This window comes from Eupeodes corollae, chromosome 1 (assembly GCF_945859685.1).
Source record: "Eupeodes corollae chromosome 1, idEupCoro1.1, whole genome shotgun sequence".
Classification (NCBI taxonomy): domain Eukaryota; kingdom Metazoa; phylum Arthropoda; class Insecta; order Diptera; family Syrphidae; genus Eupeodes; species Eupeodes corollae.
The window spans coordinates 3971628-3989100 of NC_079147.1; the positions used below are offsets into that span (position 1 = coordinate 3971628).

The following is a 17473-nucleotide window of genomic DNA, read 5'->3' on the forward strand; positions in this document are numbered from 1 at the left end:
ACTCCATACTATTTGTTCCGAAGATATATTTAGCAATCCTGAAAAATTGAATCTTAAGTCCTCCAGAGAAATGCAGTTATCCTTCATTTTCGTTTTTTTTTTGTTAGTGTCCAAAACTCCATGGTGTCTTCGCATTGGCTTAACTTTCTTGCTCTGCCAAACTTTTTAAACTGTTTTGAGGTGTCGATGTAGTCAATTCGAGTTGAATCAATGTTGCACTTTCTAAAGAAATTAAGCAATGCAAATGCCTTTTTTCTAAGATTTTCACATGACCAATTTGACTTTTTTCGTATAGTGTATGTTGTCTTCATTACTCCTGCTGCATCTCTTATAATGCTTTGCAGTTCCATTTTTGTCTTGTATACATTTTCCAGCCCCTTCTTCCATCGCAATACACATACAATTCAGAAAAATGCATTAAGTCTTTATTTCAACCCATATTACGGTCCATATAATTTAATGTTTTGTAGATTATTTCATGCAAACGTTGACCTTGACTGCGCCTTAAATGGTTAATCCGCTTAGTCCAATTTTGGTCTACTCTTTCAAACATTTCGGCCAGTATCTCACGAGCAAATGCTTCAATGTTGTCTTCCAATGCGTCAATTGAAGCGGGCTTGTCTGTATAAACACGAGTTTTAACAAAGCCCCCCAAAGTCGACAATTCCCTTATTTACGAACTATTGAGCCAAAAATGAGCTTCGTCGCTGAACACAATTTTTCGGTAAAAAAGTGGATCTTCGGCAAACTTTCCAAGAGCCCATTTAACAAAAATTGTACGTTACAGTAAGTCGTTCGGCTTCAATCCTTGCACCAGCTTTATTTTGAAAGGCATCACACCTATGTCCTTCCGCAAAATTTTCCACGTTGTTGAATAACAGAGGCTCAATTGCTGAGAACGGCGACGAATCGATAAATTGAAGGTCATCATTAACACTAGCCGATACAGCTGCGATGTTTTTTTTCAGTTCCCACTCTACGTAAGCGTGTTGGTGGTTTAATGTCCAACACTGTAATTCACAATAACCCGAATAGCCGCTTCAGCGGGTCGATTAAACTGACCATAAAAGGAAGATGCGTGCGATGAATTTTCTTAACAGAGCAAGCATTTTGATAATAAAATTCAATAATTTGCCAGCGTTGTTAGTTTGTAAGACGATTCATGGTTGAATTAGACTAAACTAAACATGTTTGACACTTTATTTATATTTTGGGTGAAGATAGTAAAAGTGCATTTCTATTGGCGCTATCAGAAATTCGAATTTGTTTTTTGATATGTTTATGAATTTTAAATCTTATATTGAAATGTGTAACGTTTTATTATTCTGTATACCATTGATGGTAAGTGCGTAGAACTGTCATGCAAGATGTCCTTGGTTCCATCCCTTCCTGTGCCAGCTAATATTTTTTTTAATTGGTATTGTTTCTTGTGAGGAATTGATAAATCCTCAAAGAGTAATTCTTGTCATGAATTTTCCAAATGTGTCGTTCGAATTCTGCATAAATAACTCCCTGAAATACACAGGAATGGTTCAGAGTTTTAAGTCACCCTGATTCTCTACGGACTGTTGCGCCACCTAATTCATTACTTTAATATATTTATTATTCTTTCCAATTAACATTTTTTAGATTAAATGTTGTTGTTTTGTCGTGATATTAATGTTGTCGCTGAAGACATTTGAAAAATGTTGCAAATATGTTGTTTGTCAACAGATAATTTTGAAATGAAAGATTTTGGCTATTGTCAGCGAATTGCCAGTTGACAGTCCACTGATTAATTGAATGATGAAAATATTGTTAGTATGCAAATGAAAACAAATTCGAATCTTGACTTAATTTTGGCACACCCTATACATGCACACATGTATAAATAAATATACATCCGTCGTATTATGTCATACGTTCATATTAGATTTGTACTTTGTCGCCCTCCAATAGGTATCTATTTCACAATTACGAGTTGACATGTAATTTATTTAAAATTTAGTTCTTTTATTTAAGCTATACAAATTGTAACGTACACACTTAACCATTTTGCAATTAAGGTTTGCTTTCCTTTTATAAAAATCGATCATCATTGTCTATTTTTGTAATATTTTTCCATCATTTATCAGATCCAATTTGTTATTTTCTCATTTCGCCTTCTCAATCATTGTGTGTTCCAGGCAGAACTTTTAGCGATAAAAGAAGCTTTGTCCTGGATTAAAGAAAACGTTATATCAACATCTGATATCCGTATTTCCTCAGATTACGGGCCGCAATCAAATGTCTGGGCTCTATCTCTACAAACTCTATAACAGTCCATAACACCCGTTGCTGGGTGTCGGGCAATAGAGACATTCCAGGATGAACCCCCAAAAATGGTACAGTACAACCCATTCTACAACTATTGGCAAATGCTGGCATAACAATGCAAGACGCTATGAAGTAGGCAAACATGAGGTGGAATAACATCACCAATTGTAAGATCACAAAAAACATCAAGCGTACTCTAGATTTAAAAATACCAAGGTGTTTGCTATCTTTAAGCAGATCTCATATGAGGCATTGAGAGCATAAGTGGCGCGTAACCCCAAATTATACTAATTGAGAAAATCACATTTAAAGAAATTTAAGAAAAACAATTGTTTATTATTGTTTTCCTATTTAAAATAATGGCTGATAAACTTCAGCTATGACATATATGGAAGAATATCACTTATTTTAGATTTTAATACTGTCTGTAAATGTGTGATTTACTGGATTTTATGTGGCTTACAGCACTTCTGCTTTCTGAATACAGAAATAATTTTTAAAAAGTAAGTTAGTAGCAGCAATAATTAAAAATACAAGTTATTACATTTTTTTTATTATGAATTTCTAAGCACAAAATATTAACAAGTTATGAGTTAAGACTGCTATGAAACTATCAATCTTCATTATCATGCACGTATTCAACTAAGCTAAAGGCTCTGTCTGTAGAAACAGTTGTCAAGTTCTTATAAAAGTGCAGGTAACTCTTCGGAATAAAATTTAGTAAGTCGAGTAAATCTTTCTTTTTCGCTTCACTTACGGCATTTCCTTTTGGAAACAGTAATTCGAGATATGTGATTATTGTAGATGTTCTATTTTTAATACCACAGTTTCAAAAAGCACGTCTTCGTACTGTTAGAAATATTGAAGGGGGTCTCTTTCAAAAATTGAAGCCATTGAATCTTAAGCCATTCCACTTTAATCTTATTAACATTAATCTTTGGATTTGTTATATTTGTTTAAAAATTTTTTGTCGAAAACATCACAGATCTATTTATAACAATAATTTTAATGGATCCTTCTTTCTTGCTGCTGCTATAACCTTATACCAGTCCATAGAGCCAAAAATTTATTTAATACTTTTGTTGTTTTTTGATAAGACCAAAGTCTTGATTACAAGGTAAGTAAAAGTGGCTACTCAACAGAAATTTGTGATCAATTTTTTTTTACAAATTTACAAAACGAACAACCTAAAATTCCTATTTTGCCCACACACTGTGTACATAATTAAATTTGAGGTACTCCCAAAATGTTTAATATAATGCAATAAGCAGCTGCCAATTTTTTGGGGACCTCTTGATCCAACCAACTCATCCTTAAAATACATGTAAGCTTTTTTCTTTATCATGTCAAGGATACCTAGACAATTTGACCAAAGCTGCCTCTTATAGTACAAACCCCTTGAAATATCTGGAGTTGGCAAGGTTTTCATTAGATCAAATGGAATTACGGAAATGTCATTAGATTACTTTGCTCTTGCCGTATCATCTCTAATGCCATTTCTAGCCAACTCCACTTTTCTAAAATGCATGTTCATGTTTGATTTCGCTTACTGTACAATTTTGGTGCAGAAATTATGTGTTTGGAATTGATTAATTTAAAAAAATAAATGCATAATGCAGAAGTGGTTACGCCATTTCTGTCCTACGAAAAATTGCGTGCAGAAACAATATTTCAACAATTTTGTGTACGTTTATGAACAAATATGAGCTATGCCATTTTTGAATAGAAAACAACTTTAATTCTGGTCATGTTAGTGTAATAAACTCAAAATTGAAAAAATGAGGGTTACGCCACTACTGCTCTCAATCCTTCAAATATAAGCTCCATAATAGGTATCATAACCGGAAGCTGTCGAATAAAATAGCACGCCACGGTGGCGCCGCTGGGCGAATTCTTTACTTTTGCAGAAGCTGTATGGATGAGAAAGTAGTGGAAAAAGTTCTGTACCTTCTCCGTACATGTCCTGCTCTAGCTTCTTTCTCACGTTTCGTAAGGGGCTCACACTGGTTTCATTGAGCTTAGAAGAAAGCCTCAATATTTATGTGGTATCACAATGGCCCATTTAACCGGCCAAAGTGTGTCCTACTCCTTCACGGACAGCCACTTTAACCTTACCTAACCTAACATTGTTGCCGCATAAAATATCCTTCTATACATTCATAGTAAGCATTGGAAATCAACGTTTTATGTAAGTTTCTTTAAAATATCTGTGTACATATTTAATCACAAGATTAAACTACACAGCAAACAAATCAAACTCTACTCCCTTCTTGCTTAGTTTTTTTACCAAGCTCTAAAAAATTTCGCCTAAAATCTGATTCATTAAGACAATTTCTTCCCTGTCTACAGAATGAATGAACAAATTAAGTAATATCATCATGTATATTATATTATAATTTCATGAAAAGTTTTCAAAGTTCTTTTATCATGGCATGCTATCAACCATCCTATCAAAAAATCTTTTCTATAGCAACTATTCTTTTCATGGGCAAATAGAAAGAGATATATATTGAAAAAAATAAAAAGAACGAGTTGTCAGAACAAAACAATTCCAAGAATTTATCTGCCTTTTTTATCTCAGGGAATAATTCCCTCACTCTAAATTTAATCCCAAATAGAATGATAAAGCATTCCCATGAACATTCCAAATCTTTTTATCAGATGAATTTATTGGGAAGGAAGGAAGAACTTACTCGCTTACCTCTACCTCCATTTGAAGACCCTAATGGACATTTTACGACATTAAAGTTTAAACACATTATTGTTTAGTATAGTTGCACGTTGCATTCTCTCCTGGCCTGGACACTATAAATAACAAACCGAAATAGAATCACATAACAAGGTCATATCTGAATCGAAACGAAACGAAATGAAATACAAATACAATGCGCTCTTGAATTGCCTTGAAAAAGGACTTGAGCATTCATAGGAAGACAAGATAACATAATACACATGCAGAAGCACATATAGCCCCCTATATGTATGTATATGTACAATTTATAAGATAAGTTAAAATAAAAAAAAGTGCACAGCAGAGTGCACTTTCCAACGAAGAAGATTGCTCATAAAACTGTGCAAACTTTTTCGCAAAGCATCACAATTTGTCCTTGCGCCAAAATGTCGCCCCAACCATGACCTTCCCACCACCGCAAGATCCCTATTTTCAAACCATCTCATCAGAGTAAAACAGTCATGAGCCAACAACCCCCCATAGTCAGTTAGCAGTTAGATGTAGTCATAACATCCTTTAGTTTTTTTCTTTTCCTAAATCCTAAGATTTCAAGGCTGGATTATGCCATAAAAAGGCTTAAGGCCACATTATAACTTTTGATTTAAAAATTGTATTCCTTCTAGGCGTAACAAATTCCTAAACATTTAAGCCTTTGTGGTTTGTTACATCTTCACAATCTTTCTTTTTAAAAATACGACACCTAGAAGTGTGATTGTTCAAAGGGAAGCAAAAGTTGCTAGTTCAGAGTGAATATCATGAAGAACGTTTATAATTTGTTCACTCGTGTATTTATGTTTTCCACAAATGTCAAAGACAACTGCTAACATTTGGAAAAATTATACGAACTTCTGACAGATTTTGCGCCTCCTTGTAGTTTAAGACGAATTTACCAACATTTTCTCATATTATACGGATACTAGTTGACTACATACACAACGCTGACTTCAAATAAAATTTAAATTGCAATCGTTTAGAATATGAAGTAGAGTTCCTAAGTTTCAAAAATAAGTTGGTTTGTTTTTAATTCCACAAAAGGCGATTGTTTAAAAACAGTAGAAGTTTAAAGGAAATAAACTTTACAACTTCTGCTTTGGGAATGGACAAAGCATTTAAACAATGATTATCAGCTAGCCAATGTTTTCCCATATTATTTCTAAACAGTGTTCAGTAAAAAACTTTTAGGACACATTCAACATCTATGCTTTGACACCAAAGTCTTTCGCAACTGATTTTTTTAATATGTAGCTAATAAATGTCAAAAATTTGGTGGATAAATACTTTTGTTTCTTATAAACTTTCAGATTGTAAAATTAGGTACAGACAAATATCAATTTACCTTATTTACTGACAAGAGTTTCAATCCAGTCTTTATGTATCTTTATCCTCTATTGTGTTGCCAATCGAAAATAACATATCTAACATAAAAACATATTTAACATAAAAGTCTTAATAGTAACTTAAGCTTAGCAATCGTCTTATGAATTGAACTTAGAATAATTTGGTTAAGACAACTCAAAAGTTTATACCATCGGCATCTAAATAAAGGCGCCGACATGGGACTTGCCCGTGACCACCACTTAATAAAGGATCCCAGGACCCGTCAACAATTCAGGGACCACCTGTCTCACGAAATTAGAACAATCAGCAGCACAGTACATAACAACATCGATCACCATTGGAATGTTGTGAAAAATGTTTTCATTTCAGGTGCTGACAGAATACTCGCTCGTAAAGAAGCAAGCAACAACACTTGGCTTTCAGAAGGAAGAAAGGAACTGGAGTCTTCAGGGAGTATGTATATCTGGTTAGTTTTACGGAAGAGAGGCATCCCAGAAAAACTAATTGCTATTATTAAAGCAACATATGATGAATCCAAGTGTCGCGTTCTGAACGATGATAGGTTGTCAGATGATTTTTAAATCCGAAGCGGAGTCAGACAGGGCTGTTATCTGTCGCCAATATTGTTTTTGTTGGTGATAAGCGATGTACTGCCCGCAGTTCTTTCAGGTCGCGAAGGAATCCAATGCATTTTGACATCCTATATCCGTTAAATAGATTAATTCCTAAGGGGTGAGTTATAGATATCAGTGAATCCATCTGGCAAAATTTTTGAGTCGATATTTCTCTAAAAATGTATGTTTTTATTTTTCGGACGGAAATTCATTTCATGAACAGCTGATACTTTTCTGTTTCTTTGTTTATAGCTATAAACGACCTGTCAATAAAACTCCAATGTTTTTTTTTTTTCAATGATGAAAACCAATGATAGCTATAACTGGCGCCTAATAACCAGTTTGTTTTTAAAAAAGGAGACAAGTTAATTTATAATCTGAGGAATAAAAAGTGTATTGTGAGCTTAGATATTGACCTTGAACAAATGTTTGATTTGCTTTGCTATTCATTTATTTGAACTTTACCGATTGGCTTAATAGCTTAACAAATATATAAATTTAAATACACAGATATTTTCCCAGTGAACTCAGGTGTTCTCCAGGGATCGATACTGGGGCTATTGTTGTTCAATATTTTGCTGCAAGACTTTCCTCTTTAAGATTCCATTTCCGATGAACCTGGATCTTGGCATTTTGGTGATGAATCAATTATATTGACAGACGCTCGCCCAATCTTAGCTCTTAACAAAATTGTAGAAAATTGTTTTAAAAGATTGATATTGAAAATCAATACTCGCAAATGGGGATTGACTTGTTTTAGAAACCCCAGTGGTAGAGGACACCATCTAGCGGAAAAATAAAACATATCATTACGCCTTAAATTAAATAACGTCGAGATTCCATTCCGATCGAAAAAAAAGTATCTAGTAATAAGTTTTCAAAATCTATTTCTTTTTAATAAACACGGTAAAGCAATTCTTAAAAAGGCGACGATAGTAATAGGGTCTGTTGGAGCTCAAATCATCATAAATTACTTTATTTTTGAATTAAATTTTGAATAATTAACTTACTCTTAAATTGAATAAATTCTACTACTTTTATTACATTTATTTTTGAATTTGGCGCTTCATTTATACCATTCGCCATAATAACTTATTGTTGAATTCGCCTTAAAAATGTTACTTAAAAATAACGTAATTTCTCTCTCTAAAAATCTGCAATAAAATGTATGTATAAATAGAAGCTTTCAACTTTAATAAACTCTTTTCTTGTTCAAAAACCCTTAGGGGAAAAATCGCTGCATTTTCATTTCGTCGTTCGCTACAAGTTTATAGTTTCGCTTTTATAGTATATCGGCTATAATATAGTAATTTAAAAGTTATAGGATCTAAAGTAATTTCGCTTAATTTATCTCAACCAGGATCTACCTATCTTTTTCATAGAAAAGACAAAATAGAGTTCCCAGGTTGACGGTCAAAGTTGTTTGATCGTACATTTTTGGCGCCCAAACGTGTTTAAAGTGGTAATCCACATAAATTCCTATACAAAATTTAAAAAGAAATAAATTCTGTGTGAAAACTTATATATATCTTGCACTAAAAGTGACTATAAAAACTATAAACTTAATCAAAAAACTATAAATTAGTGCATTAAAAGTGAAAATTTCATCGGTTACGTCGCGCTATCGGTTTCGTGTCGCGAGTGCATGGTGTTGGTGCTAAAATCCAGGAGAAAGGAGAACAAAATCCAAGGAGAAAACTCTCATCAATCATCCCAGAAGAAGACGAACCAGCAGGTTAAAAAGCCAGAGAAAATTGTGGGAAATAAGTATAAAAATTCCCACCCAGGTATGTCCGGTCTGAATTTTATTCAAATGTGCGTTGTTCCAGCATCATAATTCATAATTTTAAAGCTAATTACAACATAAAAGCTAAATACAAAAAAAAAAAAAAAAAAAAAACGCACATTCGACATACAAAAAAGACCATTAACTTGCTATTACCTAAATCTTCAAATGTACATTATATATATATCTAAACTATATACATACATAAAATATATTCTAACTATATTTAAATAAAACTATGAACAACATATCCTGCTTTATAAATAAATTTCATAAATAAATATTTAAATATAAAACTACATAAACTAAATAACATATATCGAACATAAATTCATTCGCTAACCATAATCAGCATCCGCATAATTTATGGTGCTTTCATCACGTAAAAATTGATAAAATCCACAAAAGTGTAATTACGATCCACTTTTGGGCGAAACACACACACACATTCACACAATATTAAAAAGCTTTCGTTTCCAACATATTTTCGAAAACTAACCCATTGACGCACTCACCACACCATTGCATAATATCGTTTCGCTCTATTCGCTCGTTCTCTCGTTACTTACAATCCACAAATAGGATCCATAGTATACACACCTGATTTCGATTTCAGTGCACAGATCAACATTTCGGCACACAACATCATTGATTTCATTTATCGCTTTGCTCTATTCGCTCGTACTCTCTTATCGTAGCCACATAACATCTCCATGGTATACACACCTGATTCGATTTCAACTTGATATCAGTGCATCGATCTTCATTTCGCCAATACATCATCACCCAGGTCGTCAACGTTGTCATCATCGTCATCATCGCCATCATCGTCGTCGTCGGGGGAGATTTTTGCTTCATGATCAATTCACTGATAGAGCTTTTTTGAATAGCATTTTTTTGTCGTTGAAATGCATTAAACAACTTTTGCCTTTTCGTAGGTTTAACCTTCAATGCTTTGAAAAGAAATTCTTAGTACAGAATAAATTCGCTTGTTAAAATTGGATTTTGGATTAATCTCAATTCTCACAATCTATCTTTGAATTCAACTCGCCGTGAGATTTTATTTGTTGGGACAGTTTTTTGTTGGGAAATTTTATTCTTTACAACAGGGTTGCCACCTAGCATTTTTGATTTGTTGAATAAATTTAATTGAATTTTCAATAAATTATAATCGTTTTTGTTTTACTGTCGCTGTTTAAAGAATAATAGAAAATTAAAAATCTAAAATGGCTGAACCAACACTTGATGAATTAAAACAACAACGAGCTTCTACTAAAGGAAGTATATCTCGGATAAAGAATATCGTGGAATCCAATTCTAACGCCCTAACTTCAACTGAACTTGAATGTCGTCTAGGAATTTTGGAGTCGTATTTTAAACAAATATTAGCATATCAAACCAAAATAGAAGTTTTATTACCAACAGATACTAGTAGAGGTGAAATAGAAGATTTGTACATCACCGCAAAAACTAAAATTCTTTCGCTTTTGGGTACTGGTAGACGAAGTAGTATCGCAGACATGACAGTTTCTACTGTCCCACATACAATTAGTCATCTTCCAAAACAACGTTTACCAAAGTTTAGTGGAAGATATTCAGACTATAAAAATTTTATAAATTCGTACAACAATTTGGTAGAAAATGATTTAAGTTTGACAAAAATAGAAAAATTTAATTACTTGCTTTCTTGTTTGAGTGATCAAGCTCTTGGCACAGTTAAGGCTTTTCAAGTCACGGAAGCCAATTATCCCAAGGCACTTCTTAGTTTGAAAGAGCGCTATGATAATGATTGCCTCATTTTCTTAGAATATATCTCACAGCTGATCGAATTACCTAAGGTTCAAAAAGCTTCTTCTGTTTCTCTACGGAGCTTGGTAGACAATATTTCGGCGTTGATTAGTTCGCTACTTTCTATAGGATCGCATGAGAATATTTGTAACGCAATAATAATTCATATTGCGATGTCGAAGGTTGACACAGATACACAATCGAAGTGGGATGAACAACTGGACTATAAGAAGTTGCCGGATTGGAAGGATTGTGCAAGCATACTCAATAAACGGTGCCAATATTTGGAAGCAAGAGATAGCAAGCAGATTCGTTCGGAACAATGCGTGAAGACATTCAACAAACATTCATCAACAAAGCCAACAATAGTAAATCCTCATCGCCCACAAACTTCGCTTGCTGCAAACCAACGATCCTGTATCTTATGTCGAGACCTTAACCATTCAATTACAAATTGTAAAAAATTTCTTGAGCTTTCGGTTATGGATAGATTTTGGAAAACCAAAAAACTAGGCTTGTGTCTGAATTGTTTAGGGAAGGGTCATAGTGTATTAAGATGTCCATCGTCTTATAAGTGCAAGACTTGCAAACAAGCACATCATAGCCTTTTGCATAGGACTCAACCTGCAGACACCAATTCTGGTATTAATCCTCCCTCAGATACATCTGGTCAAAGCACATCAGCTGCAACTCATTCCGCAATGGAAAAAGAGCAAGTTCCTGAAGCACAAGTTATTTTAGCAACAGCATTAGTTCTTATCAAGGACTCATCGGAAGGCTTTCAACTCGGTAGGGTTCTACTAGATTCTGGTTCACAAGTCAATTTTATTAATGAAAAGTTCGCCAATTCACTTGGTCTAAGGAAACATCGTAAGAATGTTGACATCGTCGGAATAGGAGTGACTGAAACAAAAATAAAATATCAAACTCAATCAACAATCCGTTCACGATATAGCAACTTTGAAATTTCTCTCGAGTTTTTAGTTGCACCTTCCATCACTGGGTATCAGCCTGAAGCATCTCTCAATGTAAGCAGTTGGAATCTACCTTCTAATTTAGAGCTTGCTGATGAGAATTTTAATCAACCGTCACAAATCGATTTATTATTAGGGGCTGAAGCTTTCTTCGATTTATTAGAATCAGGTCAGATAAAACTCGGAGAGGGTCTTCCATCATTGCAACAAACTGCATTAGGATGGATTGTATCTGGAAGATACAAATCAAAATACAACACTACAAAGAAAGCATCGTGCGTAGCCAATACACTTGAAGTTGGTCTTGATAAATATTTTGAAAAATTCTTTGAATTTGAAGAAATTCAAGGTCTACGGTCAATATGGTCTGAAGAGCAGAATGAATGCGAAAAGCATTTCATAGACACAATTAAGGTGCTTCCTAGCGGTCGGCTTATGGTACAACTACCTTTCAAAAAACATCCTAGCTGTCTTGGAGGCTCTTACGATATTGCTTTTAGAAGATTTTTGTCGCTTGAGCGTAGGTTATCCAAAAATGCATCAATAAAAAGTCAATATTCTGATTTCTTAAAAGAATACGAACGTTTAGGTCACATGTCTCTAGTTCCCAATCCAAACCTTGATGAAGATCATTATTATCTTCCGCATCAATATGTATTAAGGCCTGATAGCGTATCAACAAAGTTACGTGTAGTCTTCGACGCATCTTGCCGCACATCATCACAAATTTCTTTAAATGGAATACTAATGGTGGGTCCTACTATACAGGATGAGCTTTTGATTATTTTGCTACGTTTTAGACTTTATCGATACGCGCTAACTGCAGATATCGTTAAGATGTATAGGCAATTCCTTGTGCATCCATCGGATAGGAAATTCCAATTCATCTTATGGAGAGAAAACGAACATACCCCAATACAAACTTACCAGCTCAATACCATAACTTACGGCACATCATCTGCACCCTTTTTAGCAATTCGCTGTCTTCAGTATTTGGCTGAAATTAACGTCGAACGTTTTAGTCAAGGTGCTGCTGTTCTTAAGTCGGACTTTTACGTTGATGACATGCTAACTGGGGCAGACGACTTGGATACTCTTTGTCAAAAACGGAATGAAGTCGTTTCAATTTTGAGTACAGCTGGCTTAGAACTTTCGAAGTGGAACAGCAATCATATCGCTTTAATTGAAGAAGCTACACCAAAGGACATCAAATTGACTGAATCCAATCTCACCAGTACGTTAGGTATTTCTTGGAACCCTCGTGCTGATGAATTCATTTTTTCATACAAACCTAATCGGGTCTATACAAAATACACAAAAAGATCTATTCTCTCGCTTTCGTCGTCTCTTTTTGATCCAATGGGCTTGCTTAGTCCAATAATTATCCGGGCTAAGATACTGCTACAACAGCTTTGGATAGAAAAATTCGATTGGGACGAAAATATTTCTCCAAATCTCGAGACAGAGTGGCGTCAATTCATGACAGATCTCAACTCAATTCAAAATCTTCCAATTCCTCGATACGTTTTTCTAGAAAACAATATCAGATTCCAGATACATGGGTTCGCAGACGCATCTATGAAAGGGTATGGCTGCTGCATTTATCTGCGGAGCATTGACAATAGTGGGTCCGTAGGAGTGAAACTTTTAGTCGCCAAATCCAGAGTTGCTCCTGCAAAGAAGAGAACACTTCCCCGCCTAGAGCTCTGCGCAGCACATCTCTTATCCAAACTTTGGGTAACAATACAAAGGGTCATCGTCAAGCACTACAATGAAACTTACTTTTGGACTGATTCGTCAATAGTTCTGCACTGGATATCCACACATTCTTCGAAGCTAAATACTTTCGTTGGTAATAGAGTAGCTGAAATCCAGGACACAACAAAGGAGGTGGTCTGGAAACATGTTCCAACTTCTGACAATCCAGCAGATATAGTTTCTCGAGGATGTACAGCGGAAGAGCTTAAAAGTTCAATTTGGTTCAGGGGTCCAGATTTCTTGATCGAGGATGAAGAAAGGTGGCCATGTTCATTAGGAGCTTCTCCTCCTCCAGAAGATTTATTGCTAGAACACAGGAAAACTGTTTTAGTTTGTCAAAAAGACAAAAACTATTATCTCAATTTAATTGAAAAGGTTAGCTCGTACACCAAAGTTTTGAGAATCTTTGCTTACGTAAAAAGATATCTCAATTTACGATTACTGAGGATTCCATTCCCAGGTCGATACCTTACAGCTGGGGAGTTAGATTATTCGTTACTCACCATAGTTAATGTCATACAAATGGAGTATTTTGCGAAGGAGATCCAGGCAGTAAAATCAAACTCAAAACTTCAAGGATCGACAAAATGGTTATGTCCTTTTATCGAGGACAGAAATGGTCTTTTGTTGTTGAGAGTAGGTGGCAGATTGAAACATGCTGACATTCCAGAGGAAAACAAACATCCGATGTTGCTTCCAAAAGATTGCAATTTCAGCAAAGAACTTATTCGACATTTGCACTATTCTAACTACCATGCAGGTCCAAAGGCTCTTGTGGCGCTAACGAGACAAAGATTTTGGATCATCAATGTTCGACAGTTGGCACGCAGCGTTGTTCGAAGGTGCACTCATTGTGCAAGATATCGACCGAAGTTATATGACCAAGTAATGGGAGATTTGCCTGCAGAAAGATTAACATCTTCACGTCCATTTTTATGCTGTGGGGTTGATTTCTGTGGTCCTATTTACACATACTACAAAATCAGGGGGAAGGTGCCTTATAAAACCTATGTGGCAGTTTTTGTCTGCTTCGCTTCGAAAGCGGTTCACTTAGAAGCTGTATCAGACCTTTCAGCAGACGCTTTTATAGGAGCATTAAAAAGAATGATAGGTCGTAGAGGTATTCCCAAAGACATCCACTGTGACAACGCGACAAATTTTGTTGGCGCACAGTCAAAACTAAGCGAGTTGCGAGATATGTTGTTCAAAAAATCCAACCAAGAAAATCTCATTAATTATTGTACTAATTCCAATATAAATTTTCATTTTATACCCCCCAGGGCACCCAATTTTGGTGGAATTTGGGAAGCTGCAGTTAAAGTCGCTAAGGGTCATTTGTATCGCAGCCTTGGAAACGCCAAATTGTCATTCGAAGAGCTGTCAACTGCACTTGTCGAGATTGAGGCCATCATGAATTCGAGGCCTATTACTTCTATATCAACAGATCCAAACGACTTCGAAGCCCTAACACCAGCACATCTCCTGATCGGGTCCTCTCTCAAGGCGATTCCCGAACTATTGACTGAGGTATCCGACATAAGCTATCTCGAAAGGTGGCGGCGAATTAACGCTGTCAAAACTCATTTCTGGAAGCGATGGTCCAACGAGTACGTCACTGAACTGCAAGGTCGTGGAAAGTGGACAACATCAAGTCCAAATATCGCTATCGGCAGCTTGGTCATCATTCACGAAGACAATTTACCACCCCAAAAATGGCTCTTGGGAAGAGTCACCAAAGTCATCGAAGGTCCTGATGGGCGAGTAAGAGTCGCCGATGTTAAAACTCAACGAGGAACATTTCGAAGACCTATTCGCAAATTGGCGGCGATTCCGTCTTGAAAGGTGATCCTTTCAAAGGGGGCGGAATGTTGGAGCTCAAATCATCATAAATTACTTTATTTTTGAATTAAATTTTGAATAATTAACTTACTCTTAAATTGAATAAATTCTACTACTTTTATTACATTTATTTTTGAATTTGGCGCTTCATTTATACCATTCGCCATAATAACTTATTGTTGAATTCGCCTTAAAAATGTTACTTAAAAATAACGTAATTTCTCTCTCTAAAAATCTGCAATAAAATGTATGTATAAATAGAAGCTTTCAACTTTAATAAACTCTTTTCTTGTTCAAAAACCCTTAGGGGAAAAATCGCTGCATTTTCATTTCGTCGTTCGCTACAAGTTTATAGTTTCGCTTTTATAGTATATCGGCTATAATATAGTAATTTAAAAGTTATAGGATCTAAAGTAATTTCGCTTAATTTATCTCAACCAGGATCTACCTATCTTTTTCATAGAAAAGACAAAATAGAGTTCCCAGGTTGACGGTCAAAGTTGTTTGATCGTACAGGGTCATAAAACTTTATTCAATGCGAAGTCTATGTTTAAAAGAAATTTAAATTTCGAATCTAAAAAACGATCCTAACATACGGTTTTTGGACTTGGTTTACAATGCAGCAAAAGAATTGGAGATTTTTGAACGGTAAGTATTGAGATTTTGCTGTGGACTGTTAAGGAAGCCAGATAAAAAGTAGTTTTCAATAAAACAATATATGAAGTAGCTCAGGTTACACCATTAATGGAGAATCAAATAAATCTGCTTTCTAAAAAAAAATGGAACGAATAAGTCTCCATGCAAATTCACTACAAAGATCCTTAACGCGCTTAAATCCCAAAGACAGTTTAGTTGATAAATATTATTATCACCAAAATTTAATATTATTAATGTTGGATCAAAGACCAAATACAGACTTTAAAGTTCTGTTTAACGAAAGAGGACAATTTTGCTAACATAGACAGATGTAAAATTGTTTAAACAAGAACATGACCATTTTAAACGTTGCGTCGTCGTCGTACGTTAATGCCTTTAAACTTTTAAAAGTATTGTTACATAATAAATAATAATATAAATGCACGCGATTTTAAGACATTTAAAAAAAATTCTTACAGATCTTATAATTTAAGGTCTAATAAACGTCTGTACTTAGCTTTTGAATGATTAGTCTCATCAGTTTTCTAACAAGTTTTTAAATACCATATTTTGAATAGAGGAATTTTTAATTTAAGATATTTTTTCATTTGGCCTCATTTTCATAAAAATAAAAATCTTCAAGCCTTTCGCCCGATCCATCTTACCCAATAAGCTCAGAACTTTGAGCTGTTGCACTTAAGTTTGCTGTTTGTGGCTGGGATTACTCACGGATTTATTTTCCATCATCAACTGGATGGGTAGGGTACATCTACGGAAAGTAGAAAATCCGACTCTGGATGGTTACATAATTTCTCTTCTTATTCGTCTTGAGTTGATAGGTACTCAGTCAGTGGCAAGGTAAATCAAATTGCAATGAAAATGAAAATGGCATTCCCCCAGAAGGGAGGCAGGCAAGCTAGGAGCATGACAAAACAACATGAAGAATAAAAATAATAATTACTCTGACTGTGAGGTCCTTTTGCACTGAGTCCTTCTCGTTTTTTTTCCTTTTTTGTTCTCAATTTTCCACTCTCTTGTATTTGTTGCAGGATTATTACGAACTACTTTGTGGTCTCGTTGGCTGTGGCAGACATGCTGGTGGCTCTTTGTGCCATGACATTCAATGCATCCGTGGAGGTGTCCGGTAAATGGATATTCGGATCAATCATGTGTGACGTGTGGAACAGCTTTGATGTTTACTTCTCCACAGCGAGTATATTGCACCTGTGCTGTATATCTGTCGACAGGTGAGTTATTGAGTTATTTTTGCAATCAATTCATCTCCATCTTTCGGTCTTCCGTCGCCGCGCCAGCCGGGCCGTCGTCGTCCATCCTTGCATCCGTCCAATATTGGCAGGCCATTGTTTGTCCTCAATTCTTAATTAGAACAGAAACAGGATGACCGGGCGTGATCCAGCGATGGTGACGACAGACGACGACGTTGCGACGGAGATGCATGTCTTAATAAATTGAGCACAATTCTGATTCCTCCAATTAATCGTGGCGATATATATTGTTGTATATTGTACGCAGGTATTACGCAATTGTGCAGCCACTGGACTACCCGCTTATCATGACCCACACCAAAGTCATCCTCATGCTGATAGTGGTTTGGCTGTCACCTGCCCTGCTGTCATTTGTTCCCATATTCCTGGGATGGTATACCACAGAAGCCAACTGGCAACACCTGAAAACGAATCCTCATGTGAGTATC

At 35.3% G+C, this 17473-nt stretch overlaps 1 protein-coding gene across 1 annotated transcript in view; it reads left to right on the forward strand.

The window, feature by feature from the left end:
* LOC129953672 (octopamine receptor beta-1R-like) overlaps window positions 1-17473 on the forward strand; it is a 141247-nt gene that overhangs the window by 80660 nt on the left and 43114 nt on the right. Inside the window, exons 3-4 of the mRNA XM_056067001.1 lie at window positions 16809-17006; window positions 17293-17464. Of these exons, the coding sequence (XP_055922976.1) occupies window positions 16809-17006; window positions 17293-17464 (370 nt within the window). The remainder of the gene's footprint in view (window positions 1-16808; window positions 17007-17292; window positions 17465-17473) is intronic.